The sequence below is a fragment of the Delphinapterus leucas genome, chromosome 11 (assembly GCF_059928025.1).
Source record: "Delphinapterus leucas isolate spDelLeu-1000000601 "Yukka" chromosome 11, BTC_Dleu_Yukka2, whole genome shotgun sequence".
In the NCBI taxonomy this organism is placed as follows: Eukaryota; Metazoa; Chordata; class Mammalia; order Artiodactyla; family Monodontidae; genus Delphinapterus; species Delphinapterus leucas.
This window is the reverse complement of record NC_143139.1, coordinates 30,530,158-30,553,833: the sequence shown is the minus strand read 5'-3', so window position 1 is coordinate 30,553,833 and position 23,676 is coordinate 30,530,158. Positions and strand designations below refer to the sequence as shown.

Genomic DNA, 23,676 nt, shown 5'->3' with positions numbered 1-23,676 from the left:
AACCAATTCTACATGTTTAAAGGAAAGTGGAGAATTAAGGGAATCCAGTCAATTCAGACACACAGAAATATTTAACTCAAAAGTATTTTCCTAATTCTGGCTTTTCAGAATTAACAAGATGATTCAATGCTTTTCTATAGTATTTAAAAATTAAAATGAATGTCTTTCATGATGTATCACCTCAATAAATGTATGCTGACTCACTGATAATTGCTCTTTCTTCTTTAGGTCAAACTTTATGTGTACACATAGGCAGAATTTTTTCTGTCATTGGTGAAAGGTCCTGCACTTCCACTAATAATTGAACAAGCATGTCCTGGTGCTGCCTGCATGCACTTGAAATGAACCAAGTGCAGTTTTAGGTCTTTCTTTGAACATCAAAGGGCACAGTGCTGTCAACGTGCCTGGATCAAGTCAGCCTAATTTACTGTTTAATAATACATTGGTGTGGGAGCCCTCTCTTTGCAGTGTTTTTTGCCCAGGGCTGTTACAGCTCAACTTGTTCCTCTGCTGTTAAAAAATTGATCAGCTTTCTTTCCCCAATATTTGGAAAGGGAAAAATAAGATTTATTCATACTAATTCAAAAGTCTTTATTTACTTCAACCCTTCCTTATTCCAGAAAAAGTTTAAGAGGACTTAATTAAACATATAGAGAGGCAGTAGATACAATCTTTAAAGATAGTGATTTAGGAAAGAGGACAAAGTAGGACAAGATAAGATGATTTCTGTAAAAGAAACTTGCTGTAGAGTAGTGTCTGTACGAACTAGGTCACAAAGTCTATCATTTTCAAAGTGTTTTTGGAACCCCCTAAGTTAGAATCTCTTAAAATGAATCAATTCTGGGCAGTGGTGAGTGGGTGGGGATGAGCAAAGAGGATGGACAGCTTGGAATCTTGTGTTTGTTACAATCTCCAGATTGATTTTTATTCACACTACAGTTTGAGAATCGTGTTACTCTAAATGTTTTAGCAACCAATACAATATAGACAATACATGTTTCACAGTGTCCCTAAGATAGAAATAAATCAATTATCCCGGAGAAGCACAAGAACTCCTTACTAAGGTCAGAGAGAGGTTCTCTCTGAGTCCTCGTGGTGACTATAATATCCATTAATATTTATCTTTTCATAGAAAGTTTATTGTAATCATCTAAACTTATAGGCATTGGTTTTCATATCTAGAGTGGTTAAGTCACACCATGCAATTCCTTTATCCACAGTATAGCAGGAAATAGGGAAACAAAGAAAATTATCTGTATACATTTTACATGTTAGGTGACGGAATTCTCTGGTACCTTGTTCACAGAATTGCATTCTACTTCTGCTGCCTTCTCTTGTTCCACGAGCCCACTCTTCCTCAGGAGATGGACTCATCATTTTGGAGAGTTGAAGAGTGAGCATATTAGGGAGTTTCAAGTACAGCCAGTCAGTGTGTTGTTCTCACTCTTTGAGAAGTGAGCAATCCTGTTGACCTTTATAGCATCCTTTCCTTCCAGTATGCCTTCTTCCTCTCTCAACTCTTTGGCTTCATGAGCACCAGTGGATGGAGCTCCTTTTCCATTTATCATGGATCCCCTGCATCAAAGGCTCACCTTAAATGTAGTCATATTCAGATCATTGCCATCTCCTATGAAATCAAAACCAAGAATTTCCTTCCTGGCTATAACATCCATCTCTGCCACTACAGTTTTTCTACCCAGTGAACCAAATAGGTATTTGTCATTCTGATTATGATTTATAGTCTCATAAGTCCTTTCTACTTCTCTCTGTGCATGATCCTTGAGCTGGTTTCAAAGGCTGTCCCAGACTAAGTCTTGTGGTAACTAGCATCCTAAATTCCTTGACCTTTTGTATTTTTTTCAATGTTGGAATATGAGATGTGGTAATATAGCTAATTGGAATCACTGATTAACAATTTGGACTGTTGGGTGGAGTTGATCACTGCCTATGTTCGAATAGCACTTTAATCTTACAGCTCCCGTAAAACTTGGCCCATTGGGATGTAATTTTTATGTGTATGGCAGTTTCCCTCAGTGGGATGAGAGACCCTGCCCTCCCCAAACAGTCCCAAATTTTACTTGTCTTTTTATTTCCCACTGTCTCTAGCACATAGTACGCCTCAAATAAATATATTTTAATTGCATGTAATTGAGACATTCAGCCATTATATACTTATTTTCCACTAAAACATCTATTACTATTATCATGTAAATATTTGTTGAATTAAATAGATAAGTTACAAATTTATTACAGTGTCTTATTTGTGGTGTTTTGGGCACTAAGACATAAAAAATGTATCATTTCATCTAAGAAAATACTAAATTTGGCAAAGAAAAAATAGGTTGTAAGTGACTTTATCTGAAGACAAACAGACATATATTAGTTCCTCACAATTATTATTTCATGTTTGTTTTACTTAATATTGGATTTAGTTCACAGAGTTGGAGGTTTATGGTGCCTGAATACAATGTATGACATATTCTAATCTACAAAATTTTAATACTTTTAAATAACATATGTTTATTATGGAAAATTGGAAACCTATAAAGAAGAAAAGGCACCTAAAATCTTTGATTTAGTGTATCTTAACATTTTGGTGTATTTATTTGTCTTATTTTTCTGTGATTAATTTTAATAGTTGAGATTCTGCTCTCTAAATAATTTTGCATTTTTTTTCCTTTTTTTACTTCATCCTCCATACTCTTGGTCTGTTTTCCCAATCTGTGATTCTGCAGAGATTTACAATTACAAATAATGTGCATAAAACTACATATCTTTGCATAATCACAGTTTTGTTGACCACGCTGTAAAATGTTGTTTTTATATAGAAAGTTCTTGCAAACTTTTGCTTACAAACAAACCTTTGAGTGCCTTGTAGCTTAAAATAAAATACCATTTTATACCCTTTTGATAGTGCCAAAAGTAGTTTTTTCATAAAGTAAATGACATGACCTGCCCTTTTTTCTCACTCAGGCTCTTAGACCCCCTGAGAAAAATTTTAAATAGACCATCACCTTTTTCCCTCTTGTTTGCTTTAATGAGGTGTTATATGTGTACAACTTGGAGCTAAAAAGAAAATTTGTCATTGTTTGAGTAAACAGGCTCACAAGTCAGACAGTCACTTTTAAGGTTCTCTTCCCTAGCCTTGAGGGTACCCGGGTACCAGGCTGGCCAGTGGAGTGGAAAGGAGTGCAGCTGAATCAGGAGTGCATGGTGGTGAGGAGTGTGTTGAAACTCTACCCTTCCCTCTCACCCTACTCCAGAAACATTTTTATTTCTTTAAACCCTCTGGGTTGTTTTAATACTTTATTGTGAACATTATTTTAATTAAGGGATTTAAATTTAGTCATAGGTGTACTAAAAACCACTGAATTATACACTTTAAAAAGGTAAGTAACTCCAATACCAGAAGGAAAGTGGTATGTATTGTAACAGAGGTACACATAAATTGCTGAGGAATAGCAGACGAAAAGATTAATAATTCAAGCAGCAAATATTGAAGAAGGAATCTAGAAGAGAAATATTTGAGTGCTAGTTGATTTTCCATGAATTAATGTAGAATTGATCAGGTAGGTTGATAGATTTGGTGGTGGTGAGATGAGGGTGTACCTCTCTGATAGTTCACACTTTCTCAGTGAATATTAGGCAAGATTTCACCTGAGGCTATTTAGACTGGAACAGTGGAGAGAAGGGAGATACTATGAAATCATCCTTTTGAGAGCTGTAGAGTTTGCATCTTAGGGAATTTCATGTAAGGTCAATTTGTGTGTTTCTCTCTAGAACCTTTCAGCTGCTAGGTGTAATTGCAGAGTAGAAGAATAACTGAATGTAAGTAGACAGAGTCAGATTTTATGGCATGAATATAACAAAGGGGGAATAGACCAGGGAATTTGAGAATGGTAAAAAGAAAATGATTATAATAATGGTCTGGGGAGTAAGTTTTCAAAGCAGTGTCAGCATCACCTGGAAACTTATTGGAAGAGCAAATTCTTGGTCTTAGACCTACTGAATCAAAAATTCAGAGTGGGGCCTAGCAATTTGTGTTTTAACAGGTCCTCCAGGTCATTCTGTAGCACACCAATACCTGAGAACCACCGGTTTGGGAAATCTAAACTACTTAACACTCTAAGTACAGTTATAGGAAAGAAGCAGAAATGGGTGATGATGGGTAACTGAAAAGAGGTAGAGTGTATGGTGTAAAAGTCTCCACAAGAGTAAAGAATTGTGTGGGTGGAGGAATTCAAGTAAGCGAGCTGTGACCAGGTGGTGCTGGTCAGAGACTTGGATAATTGAAGGATTTTAGAAGTGAAGCAGTTAAGAGACTAGGTGTTTTATGGGTGGACCATGTTGATGCTACTCTTACAAAGAATCATGACACAGAGGTAGAAGTGGTGAAGAAATTGTGAGGCAGGTACTGAAATTGCCACTGAATGAGGAGTGACCAGAAGTAGGCCAACAACTGAAAAGGGAGGGTTAGAGGATGCTGTAGTTCATTTATTCCCCTTGCCACCCTCTCCTCTTCTTCAGGTCTCCTTGAGTTTATAGGATGTGAGAGAAAAACAGCCTGGACTCTAGATCTAAGCTGTAAGAAGGTGGTACCCTCACATCCAAACTTAGTTAACAGGGCCCAGGGAAGGAGTGTGGGAGGGCTGGGACAAGAGGAAGATTGAGGCAAATTACTGCATCCACAGGTTAACATGGAAGTAAGTGACCAGCTGGAAATAGGTGACCTGAAAGCCTTGGATTGCTGCTTGTTGCTGAAATAAGTAGGGTTGTGAGATATGGTGAGGAAAGGTGGAAACCCTCTTAACTGACATGAAGATCGGCTCTTGGTCAGCTAACTGAAAAAGACAGTTATGAGGAAATGATACATATATACCTTCAACATTTTATTTTTAGTTGTACAATAATTCATCACATCCACTGCTTGAACTTCCAAATTGTTTTTCTTTCATAAACCACACTCAATATTGCCATCTATGAATTCCAGGTTTAGTTTCTTTCAAATAGAACAAGAACTGAAAGACATATGAGAAGAATCCTAAGGGCAGAATCTTCTTATAGACTTTTACATCTTATCCCCAATTTTTTTGTGGTTGTGTTGCCCACAAATTTTTTTTAAATAATTTAACCTTTATTGACTTTTTAAAAGCATACAGTTTTGTTTTTAATGTAACTCTCTTTTAGCATCTTTTATTGATTTAGGTATTATTTGATTAAATTACATAATGACAGGCATAAACAGGTTTGGAAACAAACACACCTGATTTGATACACATACATTCAACAAATGGGGAATGTGAGCCTGCATGAAGTCCCAAATGTTCAATGTCCTGTGACCATATATTTTATAGAAAGAATAGGTTAATCTGGCATATTGATTAATTGGAGGTCAGATTAGAGAGCTTCTATCATTGTTCTTAATGATGCACAGGGAAAGGTTAATGATGTGGTTAAGCTGGGTGAGATCAGTTATTTCTCCTGAGGTTTCCAGTCCTATGAAGCCAGGGTGAGGGACTGGTCTCTGAGATGGAGTACCAGTCACACTGGCTACGCTGAGGGTCTGTAGAAATCCCTAATTTCCTTTGGCACATTTTTACTTTGTTCTTCCCAAAAGATTAATAAAATCATTTAAATTATGAAAACTGTCTTGTAATATATTAAATGTGATAAGTAATTATGCTTTCTGAGGATTACTATAATTTTTGGATCATTGCCTGATTTAAGAATAGTATGACACAATAAACTAGTATATTAGCTTAAACACATGTATGATATAAATGAAATCCTAATTTCTACTTTTCTAACTTTTATTTTTGGCTTTATGGTTTGCATCTAATAATACACAAAGAAGATTTCTCAATATACAAAATACATAAAATAGATTCAAAAAGTTTAATTATTTTGTAAACTGTTTTTAAGATTTTTTATTTGGGTGAAATATTCTTCTCTTAAAGCTATTGATGTAGTTACCATAGTTACCCATGTTTTTGACTGTATAAATACCATCCCAGTAGGAAAATATAATATTTTCCATTAAAAGAACATCTTCTATTAGAATAGCATCTTAAATCTGTTGTCAGTGTATTCTGGCATATGATACAAATAGGGGCCAAAAGAATCAAACAACATAGCTTAGATAATAGGAATCTTTCAGGGTTTATAGTCCTTCAGCTATGCTCCATAAGTTCCAATCTTCTCATTTAACTTGGTCGTTCTCCCAAGTGTGAACATGACCTTTAAGGCTATTGAGTAAGACAAGGTTTGTATTTGGAAACTGTCCACAACACTGCTAGTACATATCACCTTTGTGCCACCTGAATTAAAATAATTATGACTAAATTTCATCTGTTAATTTGTTGTATTTAGACTGGCTGACAGTGTCAGGAAGAGTATATTCCATATCTCTTTTACTCATGAAATTAAATTCTTTATAATTTCATGCCCGAAAAAGTTTATCTTCATCATGAATTGTTTTTTTTTTTTTTTGTCAGTTAAAACAATCATTTACTATTTTGCCTTGGCTGCCAGAAATTTTAGAGATAGCTTATAGTGATTACGCATCCAAAGTTTTCATACAATTATCTTTATCTTTTATCCCTCCTACTCTCTTTTCTCAGTCTTTTATTTTTATTTTAGCAATTCTGTCATGTTTTTCATTATAAATATTCTTAATTCCTTTTTAAAAGTTGGTGGTAGATAAGTTCAATAAATTTAACAAGCAATTATTGGGTACCTACTTCTTGCTGTTAAATTAACTCTGTTATATTAGCAATAGTGAAAAAGACAGGCTGTGGCTTCAAGAAGCTGAAAAAAATAACTTTTTCAGAAATTCCTATGAAATGCTTTATTCAAATAGGAACATAATATATGTATTTTGCTCAGCATATAAAGTGCTCATGTTTATGCTTTTATTGCTAGTTAAAAGTCATCATTAGGATAGATTGCTATTAGCAAAGCCTACATGTTTTCCAGAGCTATTTTGTTTTATTCAAATTTAAAATTCAGGACTGGAAGCTGCCTCTCACATAATCTCTAAGATAGCGATATACATACAGTCTGGCTGTTTCTGTTCTTAGACATCTATAGAGATTTGTGAAGCTGGTCTTCTGTGAGAACACACTGCCTTCAGGCCTTTCATATTCACTCTGGGGAACAGATAGTATGGGTGAGATAACCAAAGGTTACCCAGGGAATCTTTGAAGATGATGATAGTTTGTCAGGTAGATAGTATAACATGATTTTGAAAAGAGAAGGCATCCCTCCTTTGAGTCAAAAAAGGAAAGAAAGCCGCCTTTTTTTTGCGGTCCGCAGGCCTCTCACTGCTGTGGCCTCTCCCGTTGCGGAGCACAGGCTCCGGACGTGCAGGCTCTGCGGCCATGGCTCACGGGCCCAGCCGCTCCGTGGCATGTGGGATCTTCCCAGCACGAACCCGTGTCCCCTGCATCGGCAGGCGGACTCTCAACCACTGCGCCACCAGGGAAGCCCAGAAAGCCTTTTTTAGTTGTTCATATTGTACTCTTGTGACGAAAACTCTGTTTGCTTTGTGCAAATTTAAACTACTACATACAGTCTCAGACTAAGTACAGTAGTAGGTAGCCTATTACATAAATGGTTGGCTGGTAGCATCATTTACAAAAACATTGGAATTCACACATTTTAAAATGTAAATTAAATGTGTCATTTTACCACTCCATGACGTGACTTTTAAAAACTCGGTTCATGAATTATTCTGACCTAGATATGTCATCCCCTGCCCTTGAAAGAGTCCTATGAAGGGGAATATAGTTATTGTCTAAATTCTTCTAGAACTGATTACCCTTTAGGTGAATATCCTTATCTTCATTCCTCCCCTTGTTCTAACTGTTGGCCTTTTGCTTATTTTACTGTTTATTAGCACCTTTATGTACTAGAACAATCCCCTCCAAAGATGTGCATGTTGTAAACAACCTGTGAATCTTTTACATTACATGGCAAAGGGAAATTAAGGTTGCAGATCGAATTAAATCTGCTAATCAATTTACCTTAAAATAAGGAGATTATCCTGGTTATCTGGGGTAGTGTAATCACAAAGGTCTTTAAATGTAGAGGAAGCAGAAGGGAATATCAGAATGAAAGGACCTGAGAGGGACTAGACCTACCTTTGTTGCCTTTGAATATTGAGGAAGGGGGGCCCTCAAGCCAGCGCATGTGGGAGACTTGTAAAAGCCAAAAAAAGCAAGATATCTATTTCCCCTGGAGCCTCTCCAGCTGACATCTTTGATTTTTGACACCCAATGAAACCTGTGTCAGATTTCTGACTTATAGACCTGTTAGAAAATAAATTTATGTTGATTTAAGCCATTAAGTTTGTGGTAATTTGTTATGGCAGCAGTAAAACCTAAAACATTTACCAATGTTTTAGAAAGAAAAATGAGGATGAAAACTCAAGACACTCCATCCAGAAAAAGATTTAGTGTGGGTTGAAGTTGAAACTCTTGCTGAGGATATAAGGCCATCATTGAATTCCAGCCTTTGCTCTCACTGTTTCACATTAATACAGAAAATCTACAGGGTCCTATTTCCAGTATAATGACCTGAAAAATGCTTTAAAGAAATATACCCTTGTTTCCGTCTGCATCCTGTCTGCCCAGTTTGCTGTAGTTAGAGTGATCTTTTCACAAAACAGACTTAATTGTGTTACTTCTCTTTAAAGTCCATTTCATGGTTCTCCATTGCCTACAGAATAAAAATGAAACATGTAGCATGGCAATCAAGACCCCTCTATAACAAAACTTTCTGCTACAGCCTTATGTCATACTTCTCTTTCCTATGGACCTTCTTATGTTCAGCCACAGTAAAATACTTTTGGTCTGTGAGCCCAGCATAGTATTTTGTACTTTTTCGTTCATATGTGTCATTTCCTTTACGACCAATGTCCTCCCAGATCATCAGACCTGCTGGCAAACCCCGATGAATTCTTCAAAACTCAACTCAAACATTAAATTTACCGGAAAATCAAGGAACTTCATACATCAAAGAAAATTATTTGGTCTGTCCTTTATGCCACATTGTGATTTGTATACCTTGCGATATTAAAATTATTTCTTTCCGTTTCACTGTCTTATACTAAACTGTGAGTTTCTTTAGGACAACAACTGGATCTAATAACATATCTGTGGGCTCTCAGTAACTCACATAGCTTAATAGTATGTCCTCAATACATAAATATTAAGTGAACTAATGATTATGTTACCTGATCTGGCCAGCACACCACAGAGATGCCTTTAGAATGACAGTTTCTGATTCCCAGGCCACTCTTTACTTATAATCTGCCTCTATAAATTAAGTACCATTAAAGAAATTATTTTACATACCTAGGACACATTTTTCATTTTAAATAAAATTCTGGGGATTTCCCTGGTGGTCTAGTGGGTAAGATTCTGCACTCCCAATGCAGGGGGCCTGGGTTCTATCCCTGGTGGGAAAACTAGATCCCGCATGCATGCTGCAACTAAGACCTGGCACAGCCTAAATAAATAAATATTTTGTTAAAAATCACTAAATAAATAAAATAAACTGACCAACTTATTTTGTTTGTTACCACTCCCATTTCTAGCCATTAATTTAACACCTGTAATTTCATGATTTTATTGTGTCAAAAATGAAAACATCGAAATACAGTTGTCCCTCGGTACCCACGGGAGATTGGTTCAAGGACCTCCATGGATACTCAAATCAGTGGATGCTGAAGTCCCTCATATAAAATGACAAAGTACAGTCAGCCCTCAGTGTCTGTAGGTTCTGCATCCCCAAATAGAGAGAGAGGGCCTTTTGTAATATCTCTGTTTTGTTTAGTTTATTCTCGCTCTATTTGTAAGGATTACTTTGTGCAGTGTATCTGTTATTCTTAAAACATTGAGAAGATTCTAAAATGCAATAAAATAGCATGACAAGTATCAAATTCTTTTGGCTTTAAGTATTTAAATTTTCTCCCAGCATTTCTGTTTTCTGCCTTTCTAGATTTATGTCAGTTTCTCAGTGGTTACATACAGGTATGACCTTGCTGCCCAGGTCTTTATGAAAATGAGATAATGTATGGAGTAGCACTTGGAAACTGTATAGTACCGTTCATATGGACTGAATTGTTTTCATAATTATTTATTATCACTTTACAGTCTGACTGCAAAATGTTCACAATTGTCATAATGATGGGAGACGTTTCACTGGGAGTTTCTCTTTTTATAACAGCTGTCAGAATTCAAAATCTTAAAAATGGTTAGCATAACTTTTAGTGTGATCAGTAAAATACATCCTTCACACTGCATAGTAAGTTACTAGTTTACCACTTTAAAAAAGGAAGACACTTTTTATTAAGATGAATGAGTCCATGTTGGTGTTAATATTTTACATAAGAAGATCATCATTAATTTAAAAAACAGACTTTTTAAAAATCACTACTGAAGGTGGCGGAATAGGAGGACGTGGAGTTCACCTCTCCGCACAAGTACATCAAGAATCCATCTACAAATGGAACAACTCTCACAGAGCACCTGCTGAACACTAGCAGAGGACCTTGGACACCTAAAAGGACCAGTAAAATCCCCGTGCAACCGGGTAGGATGAAAGAAATTTAAAAAGAAACGGGACGGAACCTGCACCCCTGGTGGGGAGCTGAAGAAGAGAAGTTGCCGCACCGAGGAAGCCCCCTCACCAGCGGGGAGATCAGGTGGGACAGAAGAGGAGCTTCAGGGGCTCAGAGGAGAGCGCAGCAACTGGTCTGTGGCAGGTAGGACAGAGTGAGAGGTACACAGATGGTCCCTGCCACAGCCCTGCGTGCCTCAGCCTGACAGGTGTCCGCCGTGGTGCACGGGGCCTGGGTGCTGGAACGTGGGGTTTGGAGAGTAGACCCTGGGAGTGGACAGCTGTTAGCTGAGAAGAGACAGCCTGAGGGGACGGGAGTGAGGAGCTCCACAACTGGGAACGTTCACGGAAGAAGCCTGGGCTCCCATAGAGGCAGGGCGCCGTTGTTGAGTGGCACGCAAGGGGCGGGGCTGCCATTGCAGCCGCCTTCCCTACGTGCAGGCCCCAGCCTCCGCAGGCGCTAGGAGGGGCTCCCACCTGAACAGGCTGCCAGGACCTGCCTGTCTCCGCCTCCGCCCCCGCCTCGCTGGGTGGGGGCCAGTTCTCCTGGGTAGCCTTGGGAGCAGACTCTGGTGAGAGGCCCACACACAGGGGTGGGGCTGAAACCACAGTTAAGCCCCAGGGGCCATGCATCTAATGAAGAGCTGAAATCTCTTCTTGTGGCTGCGGGAACCACGGATTTACAGCCCCGCTGCCGGCTTTGTAAACTCAGCACCTGTAGAATGGAAGAGCGCTACTGCAGCTGAGACAGGTCTAGCTTTGGCAGCTGCGGGCTTTGTGGGCACGTACAGGTGGGGATTGGGCCAGACTAGAGTCTGAGGTGCCTCCATAGCTCCTATAGCGAGTCCAGGTACACGATTACTGCAGTCCTGGGACCTGACTTCGGTGGATCTGTGCTGGAGGCCTAGTGAAAACAATGCCTTAGAGACACCAGGGCCAATTGCCAGCATACCCATGGTTAAGATGGGGCTGAGACCATTTCCAACAACAGTGTAATTTGTGAGCCCGCACAACGGGTGAAAAGTGACACGGCAGAGTACACTTACAGGTGAACAGCTCCAGAAGAGGAAAACTCAGAGACTTCTCTCCCAGTGGAAGTGCTCCAGTCCTGCCTACCTCATACCACAGCTCAGAAACAGCTCTGGGGCCCTCTACTCCAACATCTAGGGAGCAGGCCCTGCCCCTGACAGGACAGTGGCAACCACAGAGCAAAGGGGAGGCCCCGCTCAATATCCAGTGCAAACTCTGGTCACCACAGCAACAGTCACACCTCCTATCAAGGGGATAACAGCCAGCATGCACTGAGGCGAGAGGTAGCAGACATCCATACTAAAAACAGCACTCGCACCAAAAAATATTAAACCCACAGCCTACACAGGGATGTTCCCACATAAAAATAGCCCTCCAAGACAATCTGAGGGTCAGGCATCAGGAGGAAGAACCCACAGAGCATTTGGCTTTAAAGGCCAGCAGGGCCTGAGTGCAGGAGCTCCACACTCAGGGAGAAACAGAGACTCCACTCTCAGAGGGTGCACAAAGGTCTCAGGTGCACTGGGACCCAGCACAAAGCAATACCTCCATAGGAACCGGGGCTACACCTAACTAGGGGTCTTAAAGGGTATCCCGAGGAGGCAGGGGTCAGCTGTAGCTCACTGTGGGGGCAAGGACACTGGTGGCAGAGGCCCCAGGAAACACTGATCTGCACGAGCTCTCCTGGAGGTCCCCATTTCAGCACCAAGATGCAGCCCCATCCAACAGCCTACAGGCTCCAGAGCTGGAACGCCTCAGGCCAGACAAATCAGCAAGACAGGAACATAGCTCCACCCATTAGCAGACAGGCTGCCTAAAGTCATACTGAGCTCATAGCTACCTCAAAACGCGCCCCTTGACACAGCCCTGCCCAGCATTATCCAGCAATCCCATTCTTGAGCATATCCAGAAGAAATTATAATTCAAAAAGATACATGCAGCCCTATATTCAATGCAGCACTATTTACAATAGCCAAGATATGGAAACAACCTAAATGTCCGTCAACAGAGGAATGGATAAAGAAAATGTGGTACATATATACAAGTAATATTACTCAGCCATAAAAAAAGAACGAAGTAATGCCATTTGCAGCAACATGGATGAACCTAGAATTGTTATACTGAGTCAGACAAACACAAATATCATATGATATCACTTATATGTGGAATCTAAAAAAAATGGTACAAATGAACTTATTTACAAAACAGAAATAGAGTCACAAATGTAGAAAACAAACTATGGTTACCAGTGGAGAAAGAGGGGGAAGGGATAAATTGGGAGATTGGGATTGACACATACACACTACTGTATGTAAAATAGATAACTAACAAGGACCTACTGTACAGCACAGGGAACTCTACTCAGTACTCTGTAATGACCTATATGGGAAAAGAATCTAAAAAAGAATGGATATATTTATATGTATAACTGATTCATCTTGTTAAACTAACACAACAGAAACTAACACAACATTGTAAATCAACTACACTCCAGTAAATATTTTAAAAAATAAAATAATTTAAAAAATAGTAGACAGTAGCCATTGATGAATCAATGAGACTTAAATGTATTCAAACAAATTTTATTTTTGAAATATTATGAAAAAGTTGACTAATATCCAGAAACTGTAGATTGTAACTATGGAAATATCCAGCTTGATTGAATACATTGCTCAGATGCCAACTGTTGGATTTGGGTAAAGCTAACTTGTTTTGGAATGGCTTAAAAGCTAGGCAAAGCCATGGTTCAGAATGTATCTTCAGGATTTTAATTTTGTCACATTTCATAGATGATTTGCCAGGAGTATTTTGCTTCCTTTGTTTTAAGGGCCGCTTTAAAGTAATCTTCTGATACAGCTACTGATGTTTCCCCCGGAAAAGAAATGTCCTATGAGAAACCTGTCACTTTAAACGTACCAGACATATCTCCCATTGTGTGTCAACAAGTTGGCTTTATGATTTTTTAGAGCCAGTTTCCAGTGTATTCATTTGGAACAAAATGAGTCTGTAGAACCTAACTAGGCACATTGTGCTGGAGGCTTACCAAAGAGTATACCTTTCTAGGAACCACAAAGGCATTCTTTGTGTACATCATGTAAGTTTCTTATCTCCTTACCAGATGCCAGATAAACTGATATATTCTTACTCCTTGTGTCTTTGAAGAAGTTCTTTACTTGTACCAGATTTTTGCCATTATATCACATTTTCTTTAGTATATGTAGCAGTTCTCTTTATTCTTTTAAGTACATAAATTTACAGCGTATGGTAACTTCTGATTCATTCCATGGATTTGGAGCTTTATCCTTGGTAGTTTTAGTGAAACTACCAGCTGTCAACTGTCCCTAGGTGTGGGGTACATTCAACTTTTAAAGGCTTCAGCCCTCTATTCACTTGCTTGAGTATTTCTTCTTACTGATGCAAAGTTAAAAATGAATTCATCTGAACACAGTCTCTATATTGCGATCCTTTAAATAGTTTGCATTGATTCCCATCTTAACTTGGTGTTATTAATAGTTATTCCTGGTCTGTTTTAGTCGGGTAGATATTTTTCTATATGAATAACTGTGTTTCTTTGAATAACTAACAACAATTGTTTTATTCTTGCCTCCCAGGTACTACAGTGCAACCATTCTGCAGATGTCTGGTGTTGAAGATGACAGACTTGCAATATGGCTGGCTTCAGTTACAGCCTTCACAAATTTCATTTTCACACTTGTGGGTGTCTGGCTTGTTGAGAAAGTGGGTCGCAGAAAGCTTACGTTTGGTAGTTTAGCAGGTAGGTGCCGAAGAATTCAGTTATAAACTTTTCTCTAACGATGACAAGTTAACCTTTTAAAATACAGTACCACTTCTGATATAGTTTTCATAACTAAATAATAGAGTTCCTCTGAAAATTTTTTTAATAAGAACTTATTATGATATATAACTAGAAATTAGAATTGTAATAACAATTTGAACCTACTGAGGGTAGCATTTTGCTGTTATTATTTTGAGTTTTGCTCAAAGGTACAAAATGGAGAAGAAAACTTGGTATTCATAAACTCAGTTTTTAACATAGTTTTTTTAAATTTGGGATAATGTGGAAGTAAATTTGGAGCATTTTTTTTTCAGAGTTCTTTCAACAGTGGAACATTAGAACCATATAATTTCTTCACAAAGCAGGGACAGACTCTTTTTGTGTTTGAACAAGGCCTAAATCCTAGTGTAAATTCTGGTTGGTTAAGTATGTTTCCTATGATAACTAAATAAGAAAAACCCTTCTCACATTCAAGTATCGTTTGTCTTTAAGTCCCACCCATTCCATTTATTATTTCTCTGTAATGCAAGGGCTGTTTCACTTGCCAAAATGAGACCCATCTCTGTCATTGCCTTCACATGTTTGCATCATATAATTTTCTAATCTTTTTCAAATATACAAGCAGATTCCTACTTATCAATTAGCTGTCCTCTAATAGCTCCTTTATAAGTTTATTTAGATTAAGAATACATTTTTCTATTAAAATGTAAAGTTTCCAGGCCTGCATTAACTAAATTCTATTTTAACTAAATTATACCTAAAACACTGATCTAGGGCTTCCCTGGTGGCGCAGTGGTTGAGAGTACGCCTGCCGATGCAGGGGACACGGGTTCGTGCCCCGGTCCGGGAAGATCCCACATGCCGCGGAGCAGCTAGGCCCGTGAGCCATGGCCGCTGAGCCTGCGCGTCCGGAGCCTGTGCTCCGCAACGGTAGAGGCCACGACAGTGAGAGGCCCGCGTACCGCAAAAAAAAAAAAAAAAAAAAACACTGATCTAATAGAACTGCTGAAGGCAGTTGTCCCAGATTTTGATGAGAAAATACATGTGGAGTTTCATACTGTTATTAAGAGCACATATTCCCTCTGACCCTTAACTCCAGAAGGAAGAGTGGAATGCTTCCGCCCTCTGTTCTTTCCTTGAGTGGAAGCCTTGAGTTCAATAATGTAAGTTGAACTGCAGTATCAGCACTGAGGAGAAGGCAGGGGGAAGACTGTCTGATTAAAACGCAAAGGTAATCGCAACAGCCAATATATATAGGGAAGCGGGAGGGTAACTGAGGAAAGGTGAGGGACAAGTGAGGGTTAAAAACCACATATTTCTAAACCTGTTCAAGGAACCAGAAGTGTTTAGGCCCAGAAAAAAGACTAAACAGATACCTAATAGATATTCTCACAGATGGTAGCTGTTATGAGGACAGATTTTTTACTTAATATAAGAAAAATATTCCTAATAATCAGAGCTATCCAACAATGAATTGGGCTGCCTCATTAGTATGGTAAACTCTCAACAAAAGGGTAGATGGCCATCAGGCAGTGATGTGCTAGAAACAAATTCCTACAGTGGGTTGAAAATTGGATTTGCTGATGCCTGAGGTTCAGGTCAACTCTAAGAAGAGGTAATAGCTGCTTTAAAGTTTTTTAAATGGACACACTTTCTTTGACAGGGCATTAGTATACTGCTACCTCAAGAGGCCTATTTTTTAAATAAAATTTCAGGTCTTGAATTTGGGATTTGGGTTTTGAGATTTGGAGAAAAATGCTGATTTTTGAGATGGGGGAAAATGCTTTTTACTAGCAGCCTCTGTCCCTTCGTTTGTTGTATTCCAGGATTTTGAGGCATTATAGATATAAAGCCAGACTGTTTGGGTTTGAATTGTGTGATATTGAGCAAGGTTCTATTTTCTCATTTGTAAATCGGGGTTAATTATAGTCCCCACTTCATAGGGTTGTAATGAAGACTAAACACATTTATACATGTATAACATTTCAAACAGTGCCTGACACAGACAGTAAAATGCCCAAAGCATTTTGCTATCACAGTAGTGTTACTGCCAAAGAGTGGTTCTTTGTTGTTTTAACCATAATGTAAAATCAACTTGCATCAGAATCCAGGAACTTTCCTGAACTCCTCTTGCTGATGTCATGTTTCACCCTTCCACATAGGTCCTCTGCCCCAAGGATTTCCAGAGCCCATCCCTGACTATTAAAAGAAAGTATTAAGACTTGGGGGAAAGACCAAGAGATTCCAGGGACTGCCTTTATGAGCAACCTGGAGGCACTTTTCTTTCCTGCAGAATTAAGAGGTTGTCATTAAATTTGTAATATTTACAAGAAAGACCAGTTCTGTTAGCAAGCTTTGAAAATATTAAAAGCCACAAAATGTCCTACCTTTAAATTATTCATGGACTATATATTTTGTATTTCTTTGTATAAAGAATTTCTTTGTCTGGGTCTAGCTAAATACAGTTTATTTGTAGTACTTTTTAAAGAATTAGCACCAAAAAAATTGTTTTAAAGAATTTATTTTTTAAATTTTAAAGAAATTAACTTGATATGTTTTTCACTATTTTTCACCTAATAAAAGAAATCATAATATATTTGATATTCTACCATTGCTAAGTATTAGAATACTGTTCTATTTAAAATTTCTTAGATTAGCCTAGAATTTTTTAACTTCAAAAGTTTTATTCCCTATTTTGTGTTTTTATTATGGCTTATTTTATTATATTGGGTGAAAAATAGTAAAAAAAAAAATCAAAATAACTTTTTCAATAGGAACTTGTTCTTTAAAAATTACTAAAAATAAACTGTACTTAGTTAAACCGGGACAAAGAAACTCTTTATACAAAGAAATGTAAAATATATAGTCCATGAATAGTTTTAAATGTAGGACATTTTGTGGTGTTCTGACTTTTAATATTTTCAAAGCTCCCTAAGAGAACTGGTCTTTCTGGTAAATATTGCGAATTTAATGACAACCTCTTGATCCTTTTAATAGAGGAAGGCTTATATCTATGTAGCTTTATTGCTTATAAATCAGAAAGCCAGAAACACTGTGTTATTTTCTGCCAGATATTTTGGTAGTGGAATATTTCCTAAAACATTACTCACAGGCTGTCTTCATCAGAGTTGCCAGGGATACTTATTTTAAATTGTGAATTCTTGGGACCCAACCCCAGATCAACTAAATTAGAATCTCTGAAGATGAGGTCTGGAATATGTGCACGTGATACTTACGCACAAAAAGTGTGCTCTGTTAGAGTCTTAGGGAGGGAAATTATTTTTTTCTGAGTATTTACTAATAATCCAAACCCTGTACCAGGTAATTAAGGTAACCTATTTCATCAGATGTTTTTGAGAATGCTATTTATCCAACACACTTCACCTCCTATGGAGAACATTTTTATTAGGAAAATGATATCAGAATTCCAAAATGTGACAGTATACTTGGTTAAGAGGGACTCTTCTCTTAAAATATAAAGAATGTCCCCAACCTACCCAGTACAGTGGAGAAGATCCTTTCATACAAGGCCTTCCTGTATTGGACTCAAATCTAGGTTGCAATAATGGATCATTGACAACAACTATAACAACTTTAAATACTAACAAGTGACTGATAAAACATCTGTAATTTGTTAAATTAAAGGAAATAGATAATTCAAGTAGTCTTAAGCCTTAAAGATATATGAGTATATGAAGGGCGAGGTGATCATTTTAAAAATTTATTCCATAAATAAAGTCATTATAAGACACCATTCCCTTCCCTTAAGGAGTTTATCATCTCATAAGGATTTTTACCCTGTCTGGGTATCACAATCACCTGTGGAGTCATGTTATCGGATCCCCATTTTCTGGAGACTCTGATTCAGAGGTTGAGGTACATTCTAAAGATTTGCTTTCCAATAGGAAGCCAGGATTGAGAAACACTACTATATGTAATAAAGTAAAGGAATGATACTGACTTTTAAAAGATTTCCATCCCCAATGGGTCAAAATAAAAATAAATTTGTGATTAAGAAGGATAAACCTTCAACTATTTAGGGATTTTTTTATATCCAAAATGGTTTTTTTCCCCAAATTTTGCAAGTTGGTTGGACTTTTTTAGAGATGGATCCAAGAGATATAATATCCATACTGCAGAACTCTCATCTAGTATATTTGTCCCATACTAACCCCATGACCTCAACTGAATAGTCTTAACATGTTTTGTTGTTTTCTTCAAAAATAGCCAGTATTGCAAAAATCTGTGGTACTATGGGATCTGCTCTATGCCAGGCACTAGAATTGAACATATATTAGTATGTGTTAGGTACAGCATCTAAGAGTTTACAGTTTATCACAGACAAGTTATTTAAGTAGTGTTATGAAAGAAGAGTATCATCCTTCCTTCACATCCAAAAGTATCAACTTTTCCAGGTTGAAACAAATCTTACCTGTCCCATGACAATATTCTGTGGAGGTAATTTGGGAAAATACTTAGGGACCCAGCTTCTTTCATAGACAAAGTAACAGTAAAACTCATGGTTTATTTTGCTTTGTTTGAGGAGAGAGGGATAATTTTTATTTACAGGCCCAATATATCTTTTCTCTTTCTAAGAGACAGACTTCTGTTTTGTTTCCCAATTCAGGGCTTGGTAGTTTTTTGAGAAAGTAATACCTCAAACTATTCCTACTTCTGGTTTGAATTTTAAGCCAACCGGGGGAAAATGAACTGTGATTTTAGATTCATGCCTCTTCAAGCCTGGTGTGGTAAAATGGCTTCTGATCTTTTCTTCAAGCCTCCTCCCCCTTTTTCAACTTTTTTCTAGAGTTTTAAAAATATGCTGCTGCTGCTGTTTCTAATGATAATTATAGTACAATAATTAACATTTTTTAGCATTATAAAAATCTTTCAAATGTATTGTGATATTTAAAATTCACTGTAATTCTGCAAGGTGAGTATTCTCACTAAGCCCTAGTTTCAGCAGACAGAATTGAATTTTGGAAAGGTTGTGTGTTTTGTCCAAGATCACTGAGTCAAGAAACAGCAGAGCTAGGACTTAACCACAGTGCTTAACTTGACACATCCCCTCTACCTTAAACACAAACCTATTATGTAATCCAGTTGCACTTTCACAGTGCGTCCCAAAGTTGTTCTTTTGTCCATTTAAAAAATATTTTTGGTCATTCTTAAATTACTTTCCCATTTATCTAATAGAAACTTTACTGCTACATAAATGACCTCCTTGAATTCCATATTTTAAACATGTTGCCTCATTCAAATAAATTGTACAAACAAATGCAGCCATATTTTCTTTCTCCTTTCTTCCCATGACCCTTTTTTTAATCCTCACAATGGCTGGAACAATAGTTAGAAATTTGAAAACTTTCTTATTTACTATCAGTATTTCTATCAGGGACTCAAAACTGAGCTTTTAAAGTGGTACATATAATCACATTCTGTACCTTAAAATCAAAGACAGATATTCCACTTCCAAGTGCCAACAGGGAAGACAACTGATATGTGTTATGTCATTTCTGACGTTTTAGGTCTTTACAAAATGCCACTCCTTTTTAATGAGAAGTACTCTTTCAACTACTTTTGATATATTTAGTTTGTTACTTTTTAGTTTACTTATTTGGGTCTTAGCCGATTGAATGACATTGGAACAATTTTCTTGGTAATGAAAGGAACACTTGGTGTAAATCTGTTACCTTTCATACTTCTAATATATTAGGCACTCGATAATGTTGGTTACATTAATTGATTTTGATACAGCAGTCCAAGATGGTGTTTGTTTAGAAAGTTATTAACTAACCTACTGCTTGGCTAGCAAATGTATTTGATTTGAATTTTACTCTTGTCATTTCTCACAGTGAATATTCTAGTGAGTTTTTATGACAATATATATGTGTAAGGATCATTTTTTTTTAATCCAATGAAGATAGATCAAGGTATTTTTTTAGAGATATATCTTGCCAAACCCAGTCCGCTTTGGAAGAATGTTGTCAATTCTTCTCTGATGTAAAACTTTTTTTTTCTTTCCTTTTTTTTTTTTTTTAGGTACCACCGTAGCACTCATTATTCTTGCTTTGGGATTTCTGCTATCAGCCCAGGTTTCTCCACCCATCACTTTTAATCCAATAGCTCCTTTAGATCAGAACACTTCTTGCACAAGATACAGGTGAGATTTTATAATGGTCCCCTTCCTTAACCTAACTCTGGTAACTTTTTGTTTTGCTTATAACTTTCCTAAAATAGGAAGGTGAGTAGGAGCTTGCTAGGTATCCAGACTTAATGGTGGAAAGGAAGAAAATGGGAAGGGTGTTAGGGAGGGACCACCAGGAAGAGAAAGAGAATATACAAAGAACAGCATGTGCAAATGCATGCTTAAGGAAAAGTGAGTTATTAGACACAATTTTGGTGATGTTTCTCTGGAAGTTGAAAGTATATATATTGATACAGAATCTAAGCAGGAATACTGTGAAACTATTTTATATCGTATATGACTCGGTGACATCTACATTCTAGATGAAATAAAGAACTTTCATCAGTAATTAAACTTTTCCATGATATACATGTCTGATACAGTTGTTTATCATCTGGATATTCTAGCAATTAATCTTCACTGTGTTCCACAGGTATCGCCTCATTCACTTAAGCAGAAAATAATGTTTCCTCTCACTACTAGGTTTCTTGCAGAGCAATAGAAAGTGGAAAGAGCTTGTAGAAGAGAGTGTTTTAATGGTCAGCTGCAGGTTTAGGAGCTCATTAGTTTAACAATTTACACCCTATGTGATAGATTGATAGATAGAGAAATGGATGGATGCATACATGGGCTGACAGATGGACTGAAGAATGAGCAAGTGAATTAATTAAAGATTGAATGATTGAACAGATCAATTAATAAATTTGTCAGGAGAGTTTCAAAGTTTTTTACTTCATTTTAGTGGCTGGAAAGGCTAGCGACCCCTTTAAAATATATGGATAGAATAGCTTTAAAAACAAAAAATGACATTCCTTCAGCTACAACTAACCAGACATAAGTCTCAAATTAATGGGTAAATGATTTATTAAGTCAGATACTCCTAGGTGAAATTAAAACATTACATTGATATACTTAATTCCACTTGGAATCACTAGGAGCTTCTCATTGAACAGAATTTATGGTGCCTTCTCATTACAACAATGAGGAAGACATATATTATTATGCCTTTCTGGTTGCTAATTGTGATATCCACTTGCCTTTGGAAATGAATAGTTTATGTGTTTATCGCTTTACTGTTTTTTTTGTTAACAGTCTTTATGTTCTAAAGGAGATTGAAAGGTGTCTTAAAAGAAGTTACCCTTACCATAGACTATTTCTGGATGTAGTGATCTTTACTTTCTTTGGACATATCACCTCAACTGCTAGAAAGATGACAGACCATTGCTAGAATTCTGCATGCTCTAATTTTGTTTTTCTTGACAGATATTTTAAGTTAAATGTTTTTTAACACAGTTACCTCTAACAAATTATTAAAAAATTACTATTGTTTGAGCAACTTAGAATACCCTCTAGATCTGATGTCTGATTTAGATGCAGCAATTTAGATTCAGAATAAGATTGATTGATACACTGTCAGGTCAACTAAAAGCAGAAAGTCAGCCAGAGAATATGAAAAGAAATTTTTATGAAGTTCTGATATAGGAAAGGAATAACTAACTTTTTAATGATTTACATAATGAAATAGTTTTCCTGACATCGACTTTTAAAATTTAAATAAAAATATTTATTGCCATAGTATAGTTCATTGCACAGCAATTTATGATCATCAATCTATTAATCCTCCTGGTCCATCTAAGTTATTATCATCTACCTACCAATATAGGTAGGTGACAATAAGATACTATCACCTACCAATATAATATAAAGTTGTAGTGGAGTGAGAGAAGCGGTACAACCTAATTTTATTCTTATCACAAAAATGGGCAGCAATTTTTGAAAACAGAACCAAATTTTAGATGTCCTCTGGGAGTCACTGAGTATGCAAAACACTTATGTCTTGTGTGCTTTCTTTCAGAGTAACATATTAGGCTTTGTGAGAATTTGATAACATGTATTTATAGTCTGAGTGATTTTATAAAATATATCTGCAGTCCCCTTACTGATTTTGTTGTTGTTAAAACTGTCTATACACATTTCCCATTTCTTTACAATAAACATGAAACATACAATATACAACATATATGAAAGTTGTTAAGAGAGTAAATCCTGAGTTCTCATCACAAGAAAAAGATTTATTTCTTTAATTTTGTATCTATATGAGATGATGGATGTTCACTGAACTTACTGTGATACTCATTTCCTGATGTATATAAGTCAAATCATTATACTGTAAACCTTAAACTATACAATGCTTTATGTCAGTTATATCTCAGTAAGACTGGAAGAAAAATAAAGATTAAAAAGGAGATAAACATGAAACAGTCATGTTTGCCTGACCTTAGGATGAGTAATGTTCATGCTGTAAGTATAGGTGGTATGTTTTCCTCTTGGAATGATCCTATAGGAAAATTGAACAAAGAAAACAGATTTAAAGGGAGAGATGGTTTAGTATCTATCTTTTTTTTTTTAACATCTTTATTGGAGTATAATTGCTTTACAATGGTGTGTTAGTTTCTGCCTTATAACAAAGGAGAGATGGTTTAGTATCTATCTTTTTTTTTTTAATTTTATTTATTTTAATTTTTGGCTGCATTGGGTCTTCGTTGCAGTGCGCGGGCTTTCTCTAGTTGTGTCGATGGGCTTCTCATTGCAGTGGCTTCTCTTGTGGAGCACGGGCTCTAGGCACGCAGGCTTCAGTAGTTGTGGTGCATGGGCTCAGTAGCTGTGGCTTGCAGGCCCTAGAGCACAGGCACAGTAGTTGTAGCGCCCGGGCTTAGTTGCTCTGCAGCATGTGGGATCTTCCCGGACCAGGGCTTGAACCCGTGTCCCCTGCATTGGCAGGCGGATTCTTAACCGCTGCGCCACCAGGGAAGCCCGATCTTTTTTTTTTTGTTTAACATCTTTATTGGAGTATAATTGCTTTTCAATGGTGTGTTAGTTTCTGCTTTATAACAAAGTGAATCAGCTATACATACACATATACCCCATATCTCTTCCCTCTTGTGTCTCCCTCCCTCCCAGCCTCCCTATCCCACGCCTCTAGGTGGTCACAAAACACCAAGCTGATCTCCCTGTGCTGTGTGGCTGCTTCCCACTAGCT

The 23,676-nt window shown here is 37.2% G+C and overlaps 1 protein-coding gene across 7 annotated transcripts in view; it reads left to right on the top strand.

The window, feature by feature from the left end:
• SLC2A13 (solute carrier family 2 member 13) overlaps nucleotides 1-23,676 on the top strand; it is a 428,310-nt gene that overhangs the window by 296,175 nt on the left and 108,459 nt on the right. For all 7 annotated transcript variants that reach the window (XM_089920529.1, XM_089920530.1, XM_089920531.1 and 4 more), the window contains 2 exons: nucleotides 14,265-14,428; nucleotides 20,492-20,612. In XM_089920529.1, coding sequence (XP_089776655.1) covers nucleotides 14,265-14,428; nucleotides 20,492-20,612 — 285 coding nt within the window. The remainder of the gene's footprint in view (nucleotides 1-14,264; nucleotides 14,429-20,491; nucleotides 20,613-23,676) is intronic.